This window comes from Gymnoscopelus braueri, assembly GCF_963280865.1.
Source record: "Gymnoscopelus braueri genome assembly, chromosome: 9".
Classification (NCBI taxonomy): Eukaryota; Metazoa; Chordata; class Actinopteri; order Myctophiformes; family Myctophidae; genus Gymnoscopelus; species Gymnoscopelus braueri.
In genome coordinates this window covers 25341130-25363700 of record NC_137610.1, presented here as the reverse complement: position 1 = coordinate 25363700, position 22571 = coordinate 25341130, and the positions used below count along the sequence as shown (strand labels likewise).

The following is a 22571-nucleotide window of genomic DNA, read 5'->3' as shown; positions in this document are numbered from 1 at the left end:
TTGTCGCGCGTCTACTCTATACGAAACCGATTGGCCCGTGTTCGGGGGAGGGAAGCTGGGTGGGGAAGGTGATATTTGTCACTGCACGTATACCTACGGGCTGGGGTGGGAGGAGTAGGAGAAAAGCTCTACGTCCTCCCGGTGGTGGCTCCTCACTGGCAGGTGAGTCAGTAGGATACAACAGCAGTGACAACACACACATGTGTGGGGAGGAAGTAATTGGCATAATGACTAAATTGGGGAGAAAAGGGCTAAAAAGCACACCATAAAAAACAATGTTATACCGTATGCGTATGCCATGTATACTTACTTATGCTCTTTGTCCCGGTTGGGGTATAAGGCCACAATCATACACTGCCATTGAACCCAGTCTGGTGGTGCTTTGGCCTGTGCTTCATCCCAGGAAAGCCCCACCTCCTTCAGCTCCATCATTACTGTCCCTCGTTCTTTGGTCTGCCCCTCTTAGTTTCTTTTCCTAATTGGGGTCCATCTCAAGGCAACTTTGGGTAACCTATCATTGGGCTTCCTCAACACATGACGGAGCCATCTTAACCTGCGTTTCTTCTAAAGGGACATATGCTTCCTCATTTGAGTTCTTATTTGGACAAAATAAGTTCCAGATTTTACGGAAGCAACTATTGTACAAGACGTCAATCTTTCTCATGGTGTGAGGCTGTGAGCTGGCACCATGGCACACTGACACCATGGTATACTGGCACCTTGGTACACTCGAATGTTTGGTACACTGGCACCCCAATAATTGCCATCAGATGTCCTAAGAGACGTTCATGCTGAGACTTCAATCACTGTGCCCAGAACACAAGGATAGACATGCCAAGACCACATTTATCTCTCGCTCTCTCGCTCTCTCGCTCTCTCGCTCTCTCGCTCTCTCTCAATAATATATATTAGGTACAAAAAGTAAGAAAATAAAACAACTTTTGCTTTTGGGAAACTAAGATATACTGTATAAAGCTCTTAATCTCTCTCTCTCTCTTTCTCACTCTCCTCTCTCTTTGCCTTTCTTACATCCTCTGACAAGCCCTTCCTCTCTGCATTACAATATTTTTAGGCTCTGCTTTGGATTATCTACTTAACAGAAGATATATTTACATATCTGATGCAAATAGGAGTTCTTCTGCATGAGGTCTAGCAGACATCATTGACAGTACTCCCTGAATGATAAATAAACTCCACATGTTTGATTCAGTGCAGGCTGTTCACAAAGATTAATTAGTGACATGATTTCCGTAATTGCAGCTTTGAAGACGTTTAATGTGCAGAATCTTTGCAAACAGATGCAAATTACTAATTAATATTACTTTTTCATGTCCACAGGCCACAGCTTTACACATCCTGACCCCATGTGTGTGTGCTTATTATGAATTGTTACGTTTGCAGCTACAGCTAGCTGAGTCGAATGTGTGTGATGCTTTGAAATGGTAATAGTTAGTGACGCCCCGTTGCCTGCAGGCCCTACGGGTTGAACCGCGGGGCGGGCGGATGGGTCAAGATTTCAGAAGCAATTATCGCGGGGCGGGCGGAGCGGGTCAACACAGAAAAAAAGAAAAGAAAAAGCATTCTCGAAGTACCATCAAATGCTCTCACGTTACAAAGTATAAACTTTCAGGTCAAAATAGTCTTGCAATGTGTTTGTTATATTTGATTAGTAGCCAGACATTCCGTTATCTCAACAACACCATCAGCATTACTACAAGTAAGACGCGCAAACGCTGGAAGCGAACGCAGCCCTATTTTTTTTTTTTTTTCTTTTTGAAATTGTTATGTTGTGTATTTACGGACTTCCGTGTTAATAATCCGTGTTATTTCACCGTGATGGGGAGAGCCTAGAGAGAAAGTGACGTGACTGCCTCCGCCTCGTATTGAAGTTAATGGGGGGATATGGTTCTCCTATGCATGGAGTTTCAGAGTTCCTACTCATCTATGCACGGCTCCACTCTGACATCTGTCAGCAGGCAATGAGAGCGTGAGTCACATGGGGGCACGTCTGTCAGCAGCCAATGAGAGCGCGAGTGACATGGGGGCGCGGCTGCACACATACTGCACACAGAGAGACACACACACAGACAGACGAGACACACACACCCCGAGCACGGTGGCATAGTAAGCTGCACTTACGCGTTCGCAACCATAGCAAAATTATTCTTTCTGCTGTCAACTGAGTATCAGACAAGTTCTGATGTGATGGACCGGAGCCCATATTATGTGAGCATTCACACACACACACACACACACACACACACACACACACACACACACACACACACACACACACACACACACACACACTCACACAATGTTTATCCCTCCAGAGAGTCATAAACACAGCTCAGAAAATAATTGGCCTCTCTCTGCCCTCACTGGAAGACGCCTTCAGATCACGCTGCCTCCTCAGAGGCGGAAGTATTCTGAAGGATTTTCCTCACCTCTATCATCATCTCTTTTCTCTGACAATTGAAGCCACAGGGCCAAAAACTACTTTTACACCCGCCCCAGAACTGAACTGAAGTCACTGAACTGAACTCCATAAAACAGTGTCTCCCCTCCCACCACCCCCATAACATCATCATAACAACACATACAACTGGAATAGTATTTCCATGCAATTACGGAATGTGCAATACGGTGCAATACCATTTGGTAGATTTTGTATATAAAGTGCAGAAGCAAGACACAGTCTTCAAAATTTAAATTAAAAAGTTTAATAGAGGCCTGGGCCGTAGCGTAATGGTCCAGGCACCCCTAGGCTGCAATGCCAGCCTGACAGCGTGTCCGGGTTCGACTCCCGTTACCGACGACCTTTGCTGCGTGTCACCCCTCCATCTCTCTCCCCATTTCCTGTCAGCCTACTTTCCCTATCCCTCTCTAAAATAAAGGCATACAAAGCCCCCCCCCCCCCCCCCTCCATTTAAAAAAAAAATAGAAATCACAACGTTTCGGTCCATAGACTTTCATCTCAAGATAACCTGATGAAGGTCTCTGGACCAAAACGTTATGATTCCCATCAAACCTTTAATTCAACTTTTTACGGAGTGGGGGGACAGCCCTTGTTCTTCATCATTCTGCAGGTGTTCCAAGAGTTTTGTGTGTGTATATAAAGTGCAGTCATGTTTTTACACGGTGCAATAGCATTTGGTTTAATGTACAATAATGTTTTTTGATCATTTTCTTTATCTTGTGGCAGGTGTGTGCGTGCATGCATGCATGCATGCGAGTGTGTCGGATGAACCATTTTAGGAGATGCACAGCGCATATATGTTGTACAATAATGAGCAAAGACAAAGATATTTGAATTGAATGAGTCAATATAGCATCTGGCACAAACTCACACACAAAGTTAGGCTTTAATTCGACATAACATCTGGTACAACCTCATACACTAAGCTAGGCTTTATGAGTCATCATTGGCTAATAGCCAGAGGAGAGACATTTCTTTCATGGAGGGTTAGACAGTCTATCTTATCTCAGTTTATCATCCTTTTTATGGTGTAAGTTAATGAGAGGAGAGAAAGTAGTGTGAAGGTCTTGTCTGCGCTTGGAATTGAACAGGTGGTGTTCAGTAATGAGGTACACTGATGGTGCTAATTCATTAAAACAAAACAAAAAAACGTGCGGAGTGATCCAGTTGTAGACTTTGCTTTAGACTGATCCTCTGTCCAGTACCTGGGACTTCATCATTTGTTGTGCTGGCTTTGTCTGCCTTTTACACTGGGACCATTGGATACTAGTTGGTATGGTGCTGACTGGTGACGGTCACCAGTCGTGTCATGAGCTCCCCAGGTATGAACTTTAAATGAGACTCCAATAGAATAACAATGATGAGGAGGGCAAAGTGTTGCCCCATTGTGTGTGTGTGTGTGTGTGTGTGTGTGTGTGTGTGTGTGTGTGCGTGTGCGTGTGTGCGCGCCTAGTGACAGTGTCCTTGGTATTCCTGGTCTGGTTAGTGGAACAGGATGGAACTCGGGGAGAAAGAAAACAAGGGACAGACTAAACCTGAACTGCAAGTGAAAGGCCCTCATTATTTCACCATCATTACAGTCTCTCTCTCTCTCTCCACATGCACACACATACTGTACAGTATAAACTCAACCTGTGGGGTTCAGACTAGGGTGATTCACAGCGAGAAACAGACAGCAGGATTCATGAGAACTGATTGGATCTTTGAATATCCACTGACAACAATGAGACATGACTCATGAGACAAAGTCACATCTACAACACCATCATTTCTCCACAAACTATTATTCTTTTAAATAACATGCTATACAATGAACCACTCAAACCCATGCATAGCTTCCATGGTGAATGGTGATTCTGGTGTAAAGGATGTTACTGTATTATGGAAATTAACAGCTACTGTACCTTTTTATCACAATTTCAGCTGTTGAACTTCGAGTAACTGATCCATTTAGTACGTGCCAGCTTATCATAATCAGCTTTTGCACATTTCTAAGCTGGTGAATTATTGAGGAAATTTAAACAATTTGAAGCTAACTCACACTGTAGAGTAACTTGCCTATTTTATGGCGTTGACACTTTGAAGACAAGGGACAAAAGACACTAAAATTGAATTATTTGACCGGAGGCCTGAGGTGACAGTGAATTGAATTTGGTTGACTTTCCTGATTACTTTTGATGCTATTTTTTCATTGGAAAGATTTATAAAATACAACTAAGGTAGGTCATTTCTTCTTTCCTTGTGATAACATTGTGATGTCACCCACTTTGACCGTGAAGTCTTTGGCCTTGCAGGGGTTAATTCTGGACCCAAAAAGAATGGCTTCAGTCTGGCCCAGCTTTAAACATCACAATTCATATGATAATATACATATTTATTTAAAATGGTATAGTGGACATGTGAGTTGAACCCAGAATTCAAACCTCACAATAAATAAGTATGACAAGACAAAGTAATGAATACAAGAAACACAAGAATACAAGAATGCACCTTTATTGAATACAATAGGTCATATTTTATGACTTTGTACGGTGACTTGAATTGGAGAACTTATTCAGCAGCTTCTTTTCCCTGTAACAATAGGAATATAATTTTAGATATTCAACATGAATCTTTAGTTAAATCTTAGTTAAAGATAGTCAACACAATGAACCTTCATATTGAACATGTATTACCTTGGAGTCACGACTTTTAGCTCTCATCTTGTTGACCTGGCCTTCAGCGATGTCAGCACGCTCTTCAGCCTCCTCCAGCTCATTCTGAACCTTTCTGCACTTGGACAGGTGAACGTTGGCTGCTTCCTCCTACAATATGATAGAGATGGTTCAAAGCCTCAATATTTGAAAAGAGCATCTTACAATTGTAGTCCAAACAAGACAATTTCAGGAAATTGTGATGTGTGGCAAATACAGTGGCCCATGTAGCATGTTTATGAGTGAGCCTTGACAGGTTCTCATTGGAATGGCACAGTCATGGCTGTTTTCTTGTTCTAGTTCGGCACCCGAGCCAAAAATTGCAGCTAATAGGAAACAAAGTCTATTGCTTTCTGTAGTCCATTTTGGAAATGTACTTTTACCATTATGCCTGAAACACACTGCCTGCGTCTGCAGCATGTGCATGCTTTTCCTTTCAGCACCCATGTTACAGTATAAGGTCAGAGCTTCCACAACGCCCATGTGTGCAGTGCATTGCAGTACCACTGTGTGCATGCTATACTGCAGAAGCATGGCAAGCTAGAGATTCCATGTGCCGCTTGTGGAAAGCAGCAAGATGGACACTGAAAAATGCTCTGCTGTTGGTCATATTAACAACTGATTCCTATTATACCTTTAATTATTCCATTAGTTAAACTATGACAACAACACTATGCCCATGGCAACCACAACTAAAGATGTATATTTGTCTTACCGCTTCCTCAGCCTGCCTCTTGTAGCCCTTCACCTTCATCTGCAGTTTGTCCACCAGATCCTGAAGCCTGCCAAGATTCTTCTTGTCCTCTTCAGTCTGAAGTAAAGTGAATTTATAACATCAGTTGTATGTTCATGCAATTTATTTTAATTTAATCAGTGGCATGATGGTTATTTAAATGAACATGATATACAGTACCTGGTATGTCAGCTCCTTCACTCTCCTCTCGTACTTGCGGACACCTTTAATAGCGTCTGCTCCGCCTCTCTGTGCTCCTTCAACCTCTCCCTCCAGTTCACGCACCTTCACAATGGAATGATGCACAATGAAATGATTTCTTCTTATTTCATTGACTATAAGCTGTGTTGAAGTAAACTACATCTTACCCTGCCCTCCAGTTTCTGGAGCTGCTTCTTGCCTCCCTTCATAGCCAGGTTCTCCGCCTCGTCCAGGCGGTGCTGCAGGTCCTTGACTGTGACCTCCAGGTTCTTCTTCATCCTCTCCAGGTGAGAACTAGTGTCTTGCTCCTTCTTAAGCTCCTCTGCCATCATAGCAGCCTGGAGAGTAATGTTTGTACAAGATAAAATATACTTCATTGTACCGCAAGGAAAATATTATGCTGCTTTATCACACTTGCCAAAAAGAAATCACAATATACAAATAATGTACATAGATAGATAAAAAATTCACATGTTGACTGTGAGAAAATAGCAAATTAAAATGTTATTGGTAATAATAAGGTAATAAACAGATACTAGTGTCATTAGACCAGAAGGAAACAAACCAGGTAAATATCTTTTTGGGGGGTCAGTCTGCACTGTAGCATTCTGAACCATCTGCCAGAAGCCAGCACCTCGGAATGCTGGTTTCAGAATGTTCTTTGTCTCCCTGAGCACACATTTCTGATATAAAGACTGAAAATAGTGATGTTCCTTTTTTCCCTATGATCTTCATCATGGCTGTTTGAATAAGACAAGTTTAGCATTTAGTTCTCTGTTGTAGCCTATTATAGAGCAACGGTTTTCAACATGCGCATGCCATAAGCGAGGTTGTTTATATTAATCATGCCATAAGGATGTCTAATTGTCCTGGTATATTGGATAAGGGGCGGTCATCCTAACTTACATCAGTGATGGATTTCTTTGCCTTCTCCTCAGCATTCCTTGCTTCTTGAACACTGTCATCCACTTCACCTTGGACCTGGATCAGGTCAGCCTCAAGTTTCTTCTTGGTGCCCAAAAGGCTTGTGTTCTAAAATAAAGATTCAGTTTAGCAATGCAAGTATGCATGACTTAATGATGTTAAATATGTTGAGTTTTTCTATTGACTTACCTGGGAGTGCAACAGTCCAGCACGTTCACTAGCATCCACTAGTTCTTGTTCAGCCACTTTGCGGCCTCTCTCTGTCTGTTCCAGAGCCACTCTCAGCTCATCGATCTCAGAAACCATGAGGCCATTCCTACGCTCCACCATGGCAGCTTGCTCCTTCATATCTTCTTGGCCTCTGCACGCATCATCAAGGTGCAGTTGGGCATCCTAAAATAAATCACATTTGAGGTGGTCACGTTAAGAGGAACATCAGATTGTGACTTGTTGTGCAGTTCCATTGTTTGAATATGTGTCTAACTAATATGTTTTGCACCTTAAGCTGTCCCTGGACGTTCCTCAGCTGCTTCTGGGCCTCAGCAGCCTGGCGGTTGGCATGGCTCAGCTGAACCTCCATCTCGTTCAGGTCTCCCTCCATCTTCTTCTTGATTCTCAGGGCATCGTTTCTGCTCCTGACCTCAGAGTCCAGAGTGCTCTGCATGGAGTCAATCACCCTCTGACTGTTCCTCTTGATCCCCTCCATCTCTTCGTCCTTCTCTGCCAGCTTTCTGTCAACCTCACCCTTGATCTGGTTGAGCTCTAGCTGGACACGAAGAATCTTGGACTCCTCGTGCTCCAGAGTACCCTAAAATGTAATACAGGATCAAAAGATTGTACCTTTTAATGTAACATCGATCATATACTGCTACACTGTTTGAATATAAAACTTGTTGAAAGAAATCTCAGATATAGACAATTGGTAAAAGTTTTACCTCAGCTTCCTCCAGGGCTGTCTGGATCTCTGACTTCTCTGTCTCTGTCTGTTTCTTGGATTTCTCCAGCTCATGGATGCTCTTTCCAGTCTCACCAATCTGTTCAGTCAGGTCTGAGATCTCCTCTGCAGTTGATTGGAAATAATGAATGAGGAACTTTCCAAATAGCAACTATTTTGTATTTGTATTTGCATTTGAATAAAGTTGTAGCCTGATCTTGAACATTTAATGATTTTGTTTCGTACTGTTATTAAAAGATAAAACTCACGTTGCAGGTTCTTGTTCTCACGCTTCATGGTCTCCAGCTGGTCCAGAGACTCCTCATAGGAATTCTTCATTTTAAACATCTCAGTGCTGAGAGAACGAGCCTCTTTCTGAGCTCCCTCCAGCTCGGCCTGGCCCTCTTCATATTTCTGCTTCCAATCTGCCAAGACCTGCACAGCATTTGTAACGAAATGTGTCATTTACCCCAGTTTAAGGAGGCAAGAATGATTTTGTTCTAAAATAATGTATGTCAAAGCACCTTATCAAAGTTCCTCTGTTTCTTGTCAAGGTTGGCAGCTAAACCATTGGCCCTCTCCACATCAATCATAAGGTCTTCCACTTCACCCTGGAGTCTCTGTTTGGTTTTCTCCAGAGAGGCGCACTTGGAATTCACAGCCTCGATTTGCTCCTCAGCTTCCTGAAGACGCTGGGCGAGCTTCTTCCTGTTGATCAGTTTTGAATGGAATCAAATTATTTTTGAGCAATATTTTGTATAGTGAGTGGTACCTGATGTTGTAAAAACACTGATCACTTACTTAGCTTCCTCCAGCTCCTCAGTGCGTTGGACAGCATCAGTCTCATACTTGCTCCTCCACTGACACACCTCAGCGTTGGCCTTGGACATTCCACGCTGCAGCTCGGCCTTGGCCTCCTGCTCCTCCTCAAACTGTTCCCTCAGAAGGTCACAGTCATGGCGAGCTGATTGCACAGCATGGGCAAGGGCATTCTTTGCCTGTCAAAAGAAAAATGCCAAAGAAATGTCAGCTGGATATAATTACAAAAAGACTATTTGTAAAAAAAAAAAGAAGCTGTTCCTTACCTTAACCTCCTCTTCAACGAGTCTCTTCAACTCCTCAATCTGTTGGGTGAAGGCCTGCTTGCCTCTGGTGAGCTGAGAGACGAGACCTTCTTTCTCCTCAAGTTGACGAGCAAACTCACCTAGTTAGAAATTTAAATATTAGTTTCAAACTTTTCAATAATCTGTGTTGAATATATATTCCTTACATTTCTGGGATGACTGCTGATCAAAGCATTATCTCTAATTATGTAATTTGCTCAAGTACTATTGACAAACCATGTAGGCTACTACACTTTACGATGAACATTTACCATTTTCCGTCAACAGTCTTGCTCTCTGAGCTCCAATATCATTTAACTGGCGAACATTCTCATCACTCTTGGCCTTGATTTCACTGAGTTGGTCTTCAAGGGTGCGGCACATCTTCTCAAGATTTCCCTGTTGATTAACATTGGACATATTCAATCACTGAAGTAACCTACAATGTATTCCCTTGTTTTAGTAATTCTTGTATTTGTAAAGAATTACACACACGCATTCTATTCTACCTTTGCCTTAGCAACAGCTTCCATGTTGCTGGACAGGTCATCGATCTCCATCTTGTATTCACTCTTCTCCTTCTCCAGTTTCTGCTTGACACGCTGGAGGTTGTCGATCTGCTCGCCTAGCTCTGCAACGCTGTCCGCCTGTTTCTTACGGAGACCAGAAGCAGTGGCTTCATGCTGCAGGGTGGACTCTTCAAGGTCACGACGCAGCTTCTGGAACTCAGCCTCACGCTTCTTATTCATCTCGATCTGAGCAGCGGTGGCTCCACCGGCCTCTTCCAGCCTCTCGCTGATCTCCTCAAGTTCCCTGGAGAGGTCAGCTCTCTGCTTCTCAACCTTGGCACGAGCGGCACGCTCTGCCTCGATCTCCTCCTCCAGTTCTTCAATGCGAGCCTTTCAAATTAATGAACATATTAAAATCCTAATTTACACTTACTTATTATCAATGATTTTAAAGAAGATGAATAAAATAAATACCTGGAGTTCTTTGATCTTCTTCTGCAGCTGGGCTCCCAAAGATTGCTCATCCTCAATCTTACTCAGAAGCTGGCTTACTTCAAAGTCCTTCCTGTGGAATACAGTACATCATATTTTAGTGGTAGTTTTTATCCATGGCATTTCATAATAATTATACATAATATGAATAAAAATAATGATATCAATTATTCATATTGTGGTCCACATTACTTCTTAATCTTCTCATCAGACTGCTGCTTGTCATTCTCCAGATCCATGATGGATTCCTGGGCCAGTTTCAGATCACCCTCAAGCTTTCTCTTGGCTCTCTCAAGGTCCATGCGGAGCTTCTTCTCTTGCTCCAGAGAACCCTCCAACTGCACAACAATATATTTGTCTTAGTATTCAGTACAATAATAGAACCTTATACGTTCAAAACATCCAATTGACTTGATAAACTCACATCGTCAACTTGCTGCTCCAGCTTGGTCTTGGCCTTGGTCAGAGTGTTGACTTTGTCTTCCTCTGCCTGCAGGTCATCAAGAGTCTGCTGATGTGCCTCTTGCAGGGCCTTCTTTTCCTTGGTCAGCTTAGCAAGACCTTCATCCTGAGAGGCCATCTCCTCAGTCAGGTTCTTCACCTGAATAACATGAATGAATGGATCATTATTGTTCTATAACTTGATAAGACGGCTTGAGTGTATAATCATGAATGGATCATTATTGTTCTATAACTTTATAAGACGGCTATGTATAATGTTGAACCTTGTTTTCTGTGGCGTGTTTCTCCTTCTCCACTTTGGCCAGGGTGAGCTCCAGGTCATCAATGTCCTTCTTGAGCTCAGAGCATTCATCTTCCAGCTTCCTCTTCTTGGCAGTCAGTTCAGCATTGATCTCCTCCTCGTCCTCCAGTCTCTCAGTCGTCTCTTTGACCTTTGCCTCCAACTGGATCTTACTTTTAATAAGACCCTCACATCTCTCCTCAGCATCATTCAATGCTTCATCTCCCTGGTTGTCAATGAAAAAGATAAGTGAGGGAAATTGTTGCAGCATTTGTTCTGGGTGAGATATATGAGATTTGTTTTGCAGCTGCTTCCTGGGGGGGGGGGTGGGGGGGACATTAACACAGGGGAGATTAACTGACTTAACAAGCTGATGAAGAAGGCAAGCTCTATCATTGTCAGAGCCGGTAGCGGAGGTGAGGACAAGGAAGAAGCTGGAGGCTATCAACCTCCTCCAAAAGAATATACTATAGTATTACGTGGGTGAGGAGCAGTGGCATATACAGATTCAACCTCCCCCACAAATTGGGTCAGGCCTTTGTGCTGGTAGCCATGTAGCTATACAATGATGGCAACAGCCGTTCGACCACCAGACATTCTCTGCCATGGTCTACATCTGCACTCTATATTAGAAATAATATTTAAGATAGGATGATAAACTATATGAAATATTATCAACATTTCCTGTACAAGTGTAGCTACTTACTGATGACGCTGCCACTGCAAGGTTATTCTTCTCCTGCGTCACAGCCACCAGTTTCTCTTCCAGTGTCTTCTTCGTGGCCAGGGCAGCAGCCAGGTCAATCTTCATCTTCTCATAGTTCTCCTTCATGTTCTGCAGCTCCTTCTCAGTCTCGGCGCTCTGCAGGAGAGGCTTGATCTTGAAGTACAGCCCCATCCATGGCCAGTTTTTCACATTGCAGAATGAGCGCACGTTGAACTGGATGGTGTAAATGGCCTCTCTGTGGAAAGTGGTTTCAATGGATCATGATTTAGCTGAAGATCAAGGGTTTCCATGTAATACGACTGCAGGCTGTTATTAAAGCTGTTATTATTGTGTCATAGTTGTTTCTGTTGTTGTCGTTATTATTGCTGATGGTATTATAGTTGTTAACCCCCGGGAAGGTAAATGCAGATGGCCACCCGTCCTAGAGCCCGTATCTGCTCAAGGTTTCTTCTCCTGTTTAAGGGGAGTGTTTTTCCTTACCACCGTCATCAAAAGCTTCCTCTGCAATTTTTGCTATTTTTATTATAATGATTTGACATTTTACTTTTGTTTTATTGAACAGCAATGACAACGTTTACTTACAAATTGTACTTAATATTGAATTGATGTTTTCATATTACCTCCTAACCATCATCTTGACAAACTCCTTCCTCATGACGTAAGCTCGTCCGAGAGCCTGAGTCATGGTGACCAGAGCAAACAGCTTTTCATCTCGCATCTCCTCAAGGACACCCAGCAGACCAGCTTTGAAGAACACCTGAATAAAATGTTACAAACACTGAGCATTGAGCAACTAAACAACCGTAAAATCTACTTTTAATCCTCTCTGGATAATGTTAAACCAGATTGGGAGTGTGTTTACCTTGGTGTGTCCAAACTTGTACTCATCATGAGGTACGTCAATGGACCCAAGAAGCTTCTCAGAGGCTTTCTTGTTGTCCATGAACGCGCCATCGGGACATGCGCTGGCATTCAGTACTTTGTACCTGTTTTTTTAAAAGTTCATGGTCATTTTGTGCTGACATTCAGTACTTTGTACCTGTTTTGTAAAAGTGGGTCATTTTGTGTTAATAGGTGTGGAACTAAAAGTTGCTGGAAAGAGGAATGAATACCTCTGCTTGAAGTCAGCATAGGGGATTCTGCTTGGGAAGCCCTTTGTACAAATCCTGATGCCCTCCAGCACACCGTTACACCTCAGCTGGTGGATGACCAGGAAGTTCTCCATCAGGCCTGTAAAGATGTTGCTTCATTATTATTAGGACAAAATAGTTACACACTGGCCAAAGTTGCATTCAATGGCTACCTCACAATCATTTGTTTAAATGTTTATTTTCAGTGTTTACCTGGAGTCTTGGACTCGTTGGGAATCAGGCAACGCACAAAGTGAGGATGAGTGCTCCTCAGATTGGTCATCAGCATCCCCAAGTTCGCCTATTGAGACAATTATTATTAGTAAAAAGTAAGACAATATTGTACTTTTCCCCCCACTAGAATTATTGGAACTCTTTAGATTCTAGTTACTTTACAGATTTAGATTTTTCTAAAACATACATTAACCACTTAAGCCCTGTTTTAAACTTCAGCCATTCAAAGATAGCTGCTCTACAAGCTCACATCATGTGATACAGAAATTGTTTAATTCCAACATGAAAAGACATGCCTATTTTTTACAGGAATATAATGTTGATAATAATGAATAAATATTCTTACCCTGAAAGCACTAGACACAGTCTGCATGGAACCACCCTTCTTCTTCTTGCCGCCCGCCTTTGTGTTATCTGTTTATATTGGTTAGAATCATGAGTGGACAGTTTCTCCCGCATCCCTCCTTTTCTTCATTTGTTAAAGTCAACAGACATAATATTTTTTGATATACAGAATGAAAATTCCTCCCTTCTTGTCAAATTCTGAGTGTTTATAGTATTAGGCTCAGGTGGGGGATAGAACACATTATATTATGTTATTATATTAATAAACATACCTTCAGGCTTAGGAGGAGGATAGAACACATTATATTATATTATTCTATTAATAAACATACCTTCAGACTCAGGAGGAAGATAGAACACATATCATATTATTATATTAATAAACATACCTTCAGGCTCAGGAGGAGGATAGAACACAGCCAGCAGTTTAACTGTAGACTTCTGGAACAGCTGAATGACAGAGTCGTTCAGGGGGTCCTTGTTCTTCTCAAGCCAGCCTGTGATGCTGTAGTCCACAGTTCCAGCGTAGTGGACCAGGGAGAAGTGGGCCTCACCCTTGCCTTTGGCCGGCTTGGGCTTCTCAAAGGCCTTGTTCTTCCCAAGATGCTGGTCAAGCAACTTTTCGGCGAAGGTTTTGTCTGAAGACTTTGGGAACATGCACTGCTCTTCAAGGATGGAGAAGATGCCCAAGGGCTTTGTAAAGGAGACAAAAGAGACAAATCACCACAAACGAAGTGCCAATGACAAAAACTATATTAACATCATGTCCATTAAAGCACAACATAATTGTATACCTTCTCAATGAGCTTAATGCAGACAGCCAAGTCCATGATAATACATAATAATATAATAATAATTGTATAACTTCTCAATCAGCTCAATGCAGACAGCCAAGTCCATGATAATATATAATAGTATAATACTAATTGTATACCTTCTCAATCAGCTCAATGCAGACAGCCAAGTCCATGATAATATATGATAGTATAATAATGATTGTATACCTTCTCAATCAGCTCAATGCAGACAGTCAAGTCCATGATAATATATAATAGTATAATAATAATTCTTGTTTAAAGCCCAGCCAATAGGAACACAGAGGGGGTAGGGCTTAAGCAATTACAGCCTGTCCATATTGGCCGCCTAAGAGCACCTACCAAGTTTGGGGCGTTAAGAATGCTGGGAACTGGAGTTATGGCTGTTTAAAGCCCAGCCAATAGGAACACAGAGGGGGTAGGGCTTAAGCAATTACAGCCTGTCCAAATTGGCCGCCTAAGAGCACCTACCAAGTTTGGGGTGTTAAGCATGCTGGGAACTGGAGTTATGGGTGTTAAAGCCCAGCCAATAGGAACACTGAGGGGGCAGGGATTAAGTAATTACAGCCTGTCTTTATTGGACCGTCTAAGAGCACCTACCAAGTTTGGGGCGTTTAGCAAGCTGGGAAGTGGAGTTATGGCTGTTTAAAGTACAGCCAATAGGAACACAGGCTAAGGGTGCGCCTGTGGCACCCACTGGGTGCCACATGTGGTCCCTGTTGTGTCTATTCTGATGGCAGACCCCTGACCAGTGTTGGTGCCAAGTTTGGTGCGGATCGGGGCAATGGTGCGCCTCGCTGTTCCGCATGTTACATTTGTGACGTCCGTCCACCCGCCGTCCTCTAGACAACATAAATTATCCCGCTAATTAAATGGCTACTTAAAGTGAAACGAGATTTCTCACGTCTAGCGAGAATTTCGGTGGGGCGCATTCAAGACAGTCACGTTGGATAGTATTCTGTCACTATGAACGTCTGATCTCACCAAATAAAAACAAAAAAAAAAGCTATTCAAATATGCGATTTAGCGCAAGGCCCATAGGCGCGCGTTTTTAGCTGTGACGGACCCGGGATGGAGTTATGAAATTTTTCTACTGTACCACTCATCCTAGGATATCATAACATCATAGAAAAGGTGAGAAAACCGTGGGGAAATTCCTTTAATAAATAAATTTATAAATGTACCCAAAAGTTACAAGAAAACAAAGTATGTCCTTGCTTACGGTAATGAAAGTGTTCCATAAGTGTTACGCCGTGCGGACACGGTCACCTCGGAAAACAAGGAAGTGTTGATCAAATAGAATCAATTTTCGGTTACTGCATTTCTATTTCTCGCTTCTTCGCTTCTTCACTTGAGATCAATGTTTAGCTGTAAATGACATTGTGTGTTTGTTTACATAAAATCAACAAGCGCAGGTGCACAAAATCAACTAGCGCAGGTGCTCTGAGCCTTTGATTAGACAGCGGTCTGTTATTGAGCTCATCGGTCATTATCCAGAAAAACACACAGCTGAATTCAGTGATTGACCAATCAGAATTAAGCATCCAACCAAGCCGTGTAATAAAATATAATAATACCTTCTCAATTAGCTCAATGCAGACAGCCAAGTCCATGCCGAAGTCAATAAGATCCCAGGGAATTCCTTCCTTCTTGTACTCTTCTTGCTCCAGAACAAACATGGTGTGGTTGAAAAACTGTTGCAGTTTCTCATTGGTGAAGTTGATGCACAGCTGCTCCAGGGTGTTGAACTGAGAGTGGAAATATCATTAGCCCAATTTCTTGTAATTGTGACAAAAGAAATAAGTCTCCCACTTAAAACAAGTCCATGCTTACATCAAAGATTTCAAAACCAGCGATGTCCAGCACACCAATGTAGTAGTTTCTCTGCTGCTTGGTGTCCAGCATCTCATTGATCCTAATGACCATCCAGAAGAACTCCTTCTCATAGAGGGACTTGGCCAAGGCACCAACTGAGTTCATTACCTATGGAAATAGGAACGTTATTAGTAGGGGTGTGAATTACACAATTTACAATTTAGGCATTTAGCAGACGCTCTTAATCCAGAGTGATTTACAGTAAGCAAGGAAAACACGAGGTAATGCATCAAATGCATTGCATTAGTAATCTAGGATCATAGGTAAACCAAGAACCTATCATCAGTCTAAACATTATAATCTAAAACAATCTATAATCTGCACATTGAAACTATACACTTGGATGCCAGGTCTACAGATTAACCTGGCATCTGTCTACATAACATGCCATCGAAATTACATTTAGCCTTTGCATAAGCCTGCAAGGTCATCAAGGTTAGGGCAAGTTCTACAGCAAGTGCTACGGACTATGGAGTCTGAAGAGGTGAGTCTTCAGATTACGGCGGAAGATTGGGAGTGAGTCTGCAATGGGGAGTTTGTTCCACAGTTTGGGAGCCAGAAGGGAGAAGAGTCTGTCCCGGGTGTTTTTACAGAAGATGATTTAAGACAGTCTGGACACAACTCAAAAAGATATTAGAGTTCTATATGCTGTGTTGAGAATATAAAGTGTGTATGAAATCAGAACATGGCAATAATGTAATTTACTCACCTGTGGCACAGTCTGTCCCTTAGTGACATACTCGTTTCCAACTTTCACTCTGGGGTAGCAATACGCCTTAAGCATCTCTGCTGAGTTTATACCCAACAGGTAGCAAATCTTGTCAGCCTCTGAAATGTTCATACAATTTGCAATTCACAATTTAGGCATTTAGCAGACGCTCTTAATCCAGAGTGTGATATACAGTAAGCAAGGTAAACACGAATTAATACATCAAATGCATAGAGATAGTAATCTAGGATCATAGCCAGGTAAACCAAATAATCATCAGTCTAAACAGTATAATATATATATATATATATATATATATATATATATATATATATATATATATATATATATATATATATAGTTTTTTATACCACGATTTTTGTAACCCATTCTTTTACCCAGTGCCAATTGCCTAAGCTTTAATCCTGGGTGCTACTCTCCCTCTGCCAGCTTGGGGAGAGCCCCGAACTGAGCTCATGCTTCCTTCAATGCATGAGGAGTGAGCAGGCCGCTTCTTATCACCTGACATATGGGTGGAGTTTCCCCGGAAGGGTGTAGCGCGTGGAAGGAACACATTTATTTACCATAGGGGACACAGGGAGAACATGCAAACTCCACACAGAAAGGCCCTTTCGCCAACCCCACCTAGGGTATGGGCACTGATGACCCGGAGGAGAGAACATGCCCCCAGCGCCCACAGTGGGAATCGAACCCAGGACCTTCTCGCTGTGACGCGACATCGCAAACCGACTGCGCCACCGTAAACGGTAAAATATTTAAAAAAAAATAGAAAAAGTGCTCCTCGGAGCACAGGTGTCCGCCAGGTCAGGTAGGTTATTGTGGCCTCCTGGTGGCGCTATAATAGCCCAATGTGAAAAGGATGCCATTTCTTCTTAGGCCTTGCACGGCAATCGGACACTGCATTCATGATTTGAGGCATTTTGTTAAAAACATTTCTTTTGCTAAATTAGACCTGCGCTATAACAGGCCAATGTTAAAAGGGTGGCATTTGCTCCTCAACATAGTGTGATTGTGCGTGCAAAGTTTGACCGCAATCGGATGCTGCTTTCATGATTTGCGGCATTTTGTTCAAAACAAGCCACTACTGCAAACTTTAGATGTCAATCTTAGGCAATCAGGATGGAATATGAAAAATCAAACACATCCGTCTTGATCACATGACTATAGAGATCATGTGTACCGATTTGCGTGAAATTTGCATAAAATATTTAGGCTTAATAGCAAAAAATGTGTTTTACATAAGTCGGCCTCCTGGTGGCGCTATAAAAGGCAGATGTGGAAAATGCAGGGCAAAGGTTTTTCCTTGACCTCTAGGGAGTGCGCTTACAAAGTTTTACACAGATCGGTGCAGTTATAGGTAAAAACACGAATCGGCCTGTTATAGCGCCACCATGAGGCTGATTTGAACATTTTCAAGTGCCATTTCTTCCCCGGCATAGTGGAAATATGCGTGCACAATTTCAAGGAAATTGCATGCTGTGTTCATGATTTGAGGCATTTTGTTCAAAACGGAGCACTCCTGCAAACTTTGGAAGCCATTTTTAGCCAATCAGGATGGAATATGAGAAATCTGAAAGACCCGTTTGGTTTAATGACTATAGAGATACTGTGTACCGATTTGCGTGTTTTTTGGAAAAAATCTGTAGAAGTACTGTCAAAAAATATGTTTTGCACAAATCGGCCTCCTGGTGGCGCTATAACAGGCCCATGTGAAACATTTGAGGCAGAGGTTCTGAATTGGCATCCAGGGATTGTGTGTGCACAGTTTCGCTGCGATCAAGCCAACGGTGCCGGAGATTAGCTGTTCACAGACGAACACACGGACGGACGGACACACACACACACACGGACGGACGGACAGGGGGCAAAACATACTCTCTCGCCATGCCTTTCGGCCTGGCGGAGACAATAATAATAATGGAAATATATTGAAAATATATTTAGCTTAGTCCATTTAGAATGTAAGTAAATACAGCTAGTAGATGCAGCTAACCCTCCGTGTTAATGATACATAATAATAATAATAGTAATAATAATAATAATAAAGATTAGCTCACCCTCCGTGCCGTCAGGTTCTGCCTGTTCTTCACGCTGCTTCTGTTTGAACTTCATGACACCATGATGCATCACTGCACCGGTGAACTTGTAGATCATCTGTTTTTCCTCACCGTTGAAGCCCAGGACGTCAATAGCATCCTGATGTCAATAAGCAGAGATGTATTCAAAAGATTGAGATTAAGCATTAGATTAACAAACATAATTTAGAACTGTGTACAACTCAACAGTTAACAAACCAACATACAGTATAAGTGTATATACATGGTATCTGCACATTTCTAAAGTGACAATTTAAGGACTTAAGACCTACAGTATACAATAAGTAAGTTGAAATAAAACAAATAAGACCATTACTGCATCAAAAGTAATCAACAAACTATACTATTCAAATTGTCAAACATTGGCCAAATTGTCGAATATTACCTAAGAAAGAGGTAAAAACAATGAAAACATGTAGATTGGCTATTTTCACAATAATTATCTGTGGAACCGAGTCAAACTAAATGTAATGCCTCAACTGCTACAATTCCAAGTGCTTGTCAGGATGGGGGGGTCCCCAGTTCAAATAGGATTAGTTTGGGGGGTCACGGCCTGAAAACTTTGAGAACCACTGCTTTATAAAATACATTTTGCAGAGCAACTGACTGCAGTTCACACTATAGTGAGTATTAGAAAGAAACAAAAATTGTCACTGACATCAGTAGCGTCCAGCTCCACTTTGTCATCAATGCTGGCCACAGTGATCTGACCCATGCTGATCAACGGGAAGTCGTAGGGGTTGGAGCTGATCAGACACATTTCTTAAAAGGGATAAAAAAATGGTGAACATGTGTTTTTATTCATTAATTTATGTTCACACTGCATCATCAGTAATTCCACTTACCAATAATCTCAGGTTTGTGGTTGGTCATCATCTGGAAAAAGATGTGGTAACCTCTCTCTGCAGGAAGCTGATAGGTCACTCTAGACTTCTCCAGCAGATCTTTTTGGGTTGTACATAACTCATTGTAATAATAATAATAATAATAATAATAATAATGATAATAATGATAATAATAATAATTATAATTACCCTTATAATTATAATTATAACAATTTCAATTATAATAATAATTATAATAATAACAATAATAATCTATATGGGTTGTACATAACTCAAAATGTAATCCTCAAATGAACGCATGTATAATTTATCATCTGTGAACTTCATACTTACATGTCTCAATATCAGCACTGGCCAGTTTACCCGTTGTGCCGAAATGGATTCTGATGAATTTACCCTGTTTGATATAGCACAATTAGTTGCATCTACACTGTGGAATTATTGCAGGTTTTCTCATAAAGTGTCATTATTTACTTACAAAGCGAGAGGAGTTGTCATTCCTCACAGTCTTGGCATTACCATAGGACTCCAGCAAGGGATTGGCTGCAATAATCTGATCCTCCAGTGACCCCTAGAATGTTTTAGACAATTGAAAATTTGGTCAGAATTCTTTTAAATTGAATTGCTATATTGCATACAAATGCTTTATGTTCAAAAACATGTATTTGTTGAAGTTAAAAACCTGTACATATACTGTACCTTGATTTTACCGCTATCGGCCGCCGATTTCTCTCCACCAGAACTAGCTGTTGCAAAGTACTGGATGACACGCTTGGTGTTCACAGTCTTTCCAGCACCGGATTCTCCACTGGTTATAAATACACATATTCAGAGAAATGCGGTTAGTGAATTGATGTACAATGTTCTTTTTTTAAAGCCTAGTAGATGGGAAACTTACGTGATCAGGACAGACTGGTTCTCTTTATCTGTAAAATGTAAAGCAAACTTTTAGTCATGGATACATACACCACAAAACCATTATAGTTATATTATTGTTTTTACATTGTCCTGAGTAGTACGTACCCATCAGCATGAACTGATAGGCGTTGTCAGAGACAGAGAAGATGTGGGGTGGAGCCTCAATACGCTTCTTGCCTCTGTAGGCATTTACAACCTCCTGGTCGTACACTGGGAGCCACTTGTAGGGGTTCACAGTTGCACAAAACAAGCCAGAGTAGGTCTGAAGGGGAGAAGAGAGAGAACAATAACATCATACAACATAGCACTGAGCATGCCACATATCTAGCACTAGAGCTGGGATTACAGTCACGAGTTTCAAGTGGCATCAACTAATGAGCAAGTTAACTTCAGAAGAGTTTGTTTGCATTCGTTTTTCTATGGTTTTCACTTGATGATATAACTTGTACACTGTATTTTTCTTTCTTCGCTATCGACTCAGTATGTAGAAAACCTTACATAGATCATCCATGCTGCATAACGCTCTTTGAGGTTATACAGGACAGTGGCTTCACTGAGGTGGGTCATCATGGCCATGTCCTCAATTTTGTCATACTTGGGAGGGTTCATAGGGTAGACATCAGCCTCCTTTACAGTTCTTTCCTAAAATAAAAAAAACACAACCTCAGAATGTAATGTGATTTTTACTGAGCCACTATTTGATTTTAGATACACCTCTACATACATCCTTTGTGTCGAGCACTTCCACGGTGACGTTAGCACCGTCCTTCTTTAAAATTTTACACTTGAGGTATAGCTCCTTAACATCGGCCACATATGCTGCAGATTTGCCATCAAAGGGTGCAGCTTGAGCCTCCATTCTCTCCCTCTCTGGCTTACGGAGATAAATGGCGGCCTTGCCATACTGCTCCATCTCTGCGTCCGTACTCATGGTGGCGGCTTTCTGTAGACAGACAAATAGATGTTGTTGATGCCTTTGCTGACTTGAGATCTGAGCAGATAATTGTAGGACTATTCTTATGGTTATAGCTTATTGTAGGTTTATTAGAAAGATTATGAACTCACTTTTCCCCACTACCAGTAGCAGTAGAATCTTGAGTGCAAACCCTAAGAGTGAAAAAACACATCATTTTGAGGACATTAACATTAGTTGATGATTTAATACAATTTGTAATCATGATTTTTTAAATTTGTACTGAAGCAATGCTAGATTTCTTTCTTCTTTAATTCCATTGTATGAATTAAGGGTACATTAGAGGTGGGCAGTCTAGCCAAACTCTACTCGAGTGAAATATATTGTTACTTTAAACTAATAATAACTCTAGTAGATGTAAAAGTACTCTTCCAAATAATTACTTGGTTAAGATTAAGAAAGTATCTGGTAAAAACACACACAATGTAAATTATTATTTGAATAATCATAACATAATTGAAATGTCTAAATAAAAATGAATGAACAAAAGTTAATTCCAATCTGACCTAAACCATATCACTATAAATACAATAATACACATTACACAATCAATCATTTAAATTGTTCAATATAACATGAATTATTCTGTCCACTCATTATTCAGTGTCATTTTAAAAATGAATAGCTAACATGATAGATTTATTATTATTATTTTGACTATGAATAACTAACATCTCTAAAACATTTATATGACTATGAAGGACAGATAAAGTCTCACTCACCACTAAATGGAACGCTGAACTCCTCTGCAATGGGTACGTGTCAACCATCTCAGCATGCCTTATATTAGGTGTTCATTGCATGCTATGCAGAAAGTAAAAGTAGGAGTTGCCTTACAAGGTCCTTTCATTCTTGATGTACACATAAAAATAAACTTGTAAAATTATACTTCCAACATTCACTTGATACTGCTTGGCTACGTGGTTTATGTCCATGCCAGTGGCAATAAATAGTGGTATAAATAGTTTAATTGCCAGGGTGGTCGGGTGCTGGGTTTCTTCATTTAGTCATTACAGCATGTCTTTTCAGATACACTATTTGGAACATGTTAATATTCAGTGAGGAAAGTAAAT

The 22571-nt window shown here is 41.3% G+C and overlaps 2 protein-coding genes across 2 annotated transcripts in view; one reads left to right on the top strand and one right to left on the bottom strand.

Moving 5' to 3' along the window:
• LOC308092245 (cadherin-13-like) overlaps positions 1–22571 on the top strand; it is a gene marked incomplete at its 5' end in the record, with an annotated part of 141355 nt that overhangs the window by 8043 nt on the left and 110741 nt on the right. The window lies entirely within an intron of this gene.
• Positions 4947–21608, bottom strand: LOC308092451 (myosin heavy chain, fast skeletal muscle-like). The gene is made up of 40 exons (XM_080438349.1): positions 21591–21608; positions 21250–21468; positions 21024–21167; positions 20631–20787; positions 20506–20533; positions 20307–20415; positions 20086–20178; positions 19941–20004; positions 19608–19706; positions 19421–19524; positions 18724–18862; positions 16646–16764; positions 15895–16044; positions 15639–15809; positions 13636–13939; positions 13248–13315; positions 12881–12968; positions 12650–12767; positions 12400–12523; positions 12158–12294; positions 11517–11772; positions 10794–11036; positions 10493–10669; positions 10261–10406; positions 10051–10141; positions 9577–9966; positions 9340–9466; positions 9050–9168; positions 8766–8962; positions 8489–8672; positions 8234–8399; positions 7966–8090; positions 7530–7838; positions 7220–7423; positions 7013–7138; positions 6274–6444; positions 6086–6190; positions 5888–5983; positions 5155–5283; positions 4947–5050 (listed from the first exon to the last, which is right to left on the bottom strand). Exons 2-40 carry the CDS (start codon positions 21454–21456, stop codon positions 5030–5032), a joined length of 5805 nt encoding a protein of 1934 aa, XP_080294475.1. The 5' UTR covers positions 21457–21468; positions 21591–21608; the 3' UTR covers positions 4947–5029.

Coding starts and splice junctions, on each gene's coding strand:
- LOC308092451 (XM_080438349.1), bottom strand. CDS start 21,456: ATGAGTACGGACGCAGAGATGGAGCAGTATGGCAAGGCCGCCATTTAT. Junction 18,863..19,420: donor TGGAGCTGGACGCTACTGAT/GTCAGTGACAAT, acceptor TATTGACATCAG/GATGCTATTGACGTCCTGGG. Junction 9,169..9,339: donor AAGACTGTTGACGGAAAATG/GTAAATGTTCAT, acceptor ATTTCTAACTAG/GTGAGTTTGCTCGTCAACTT.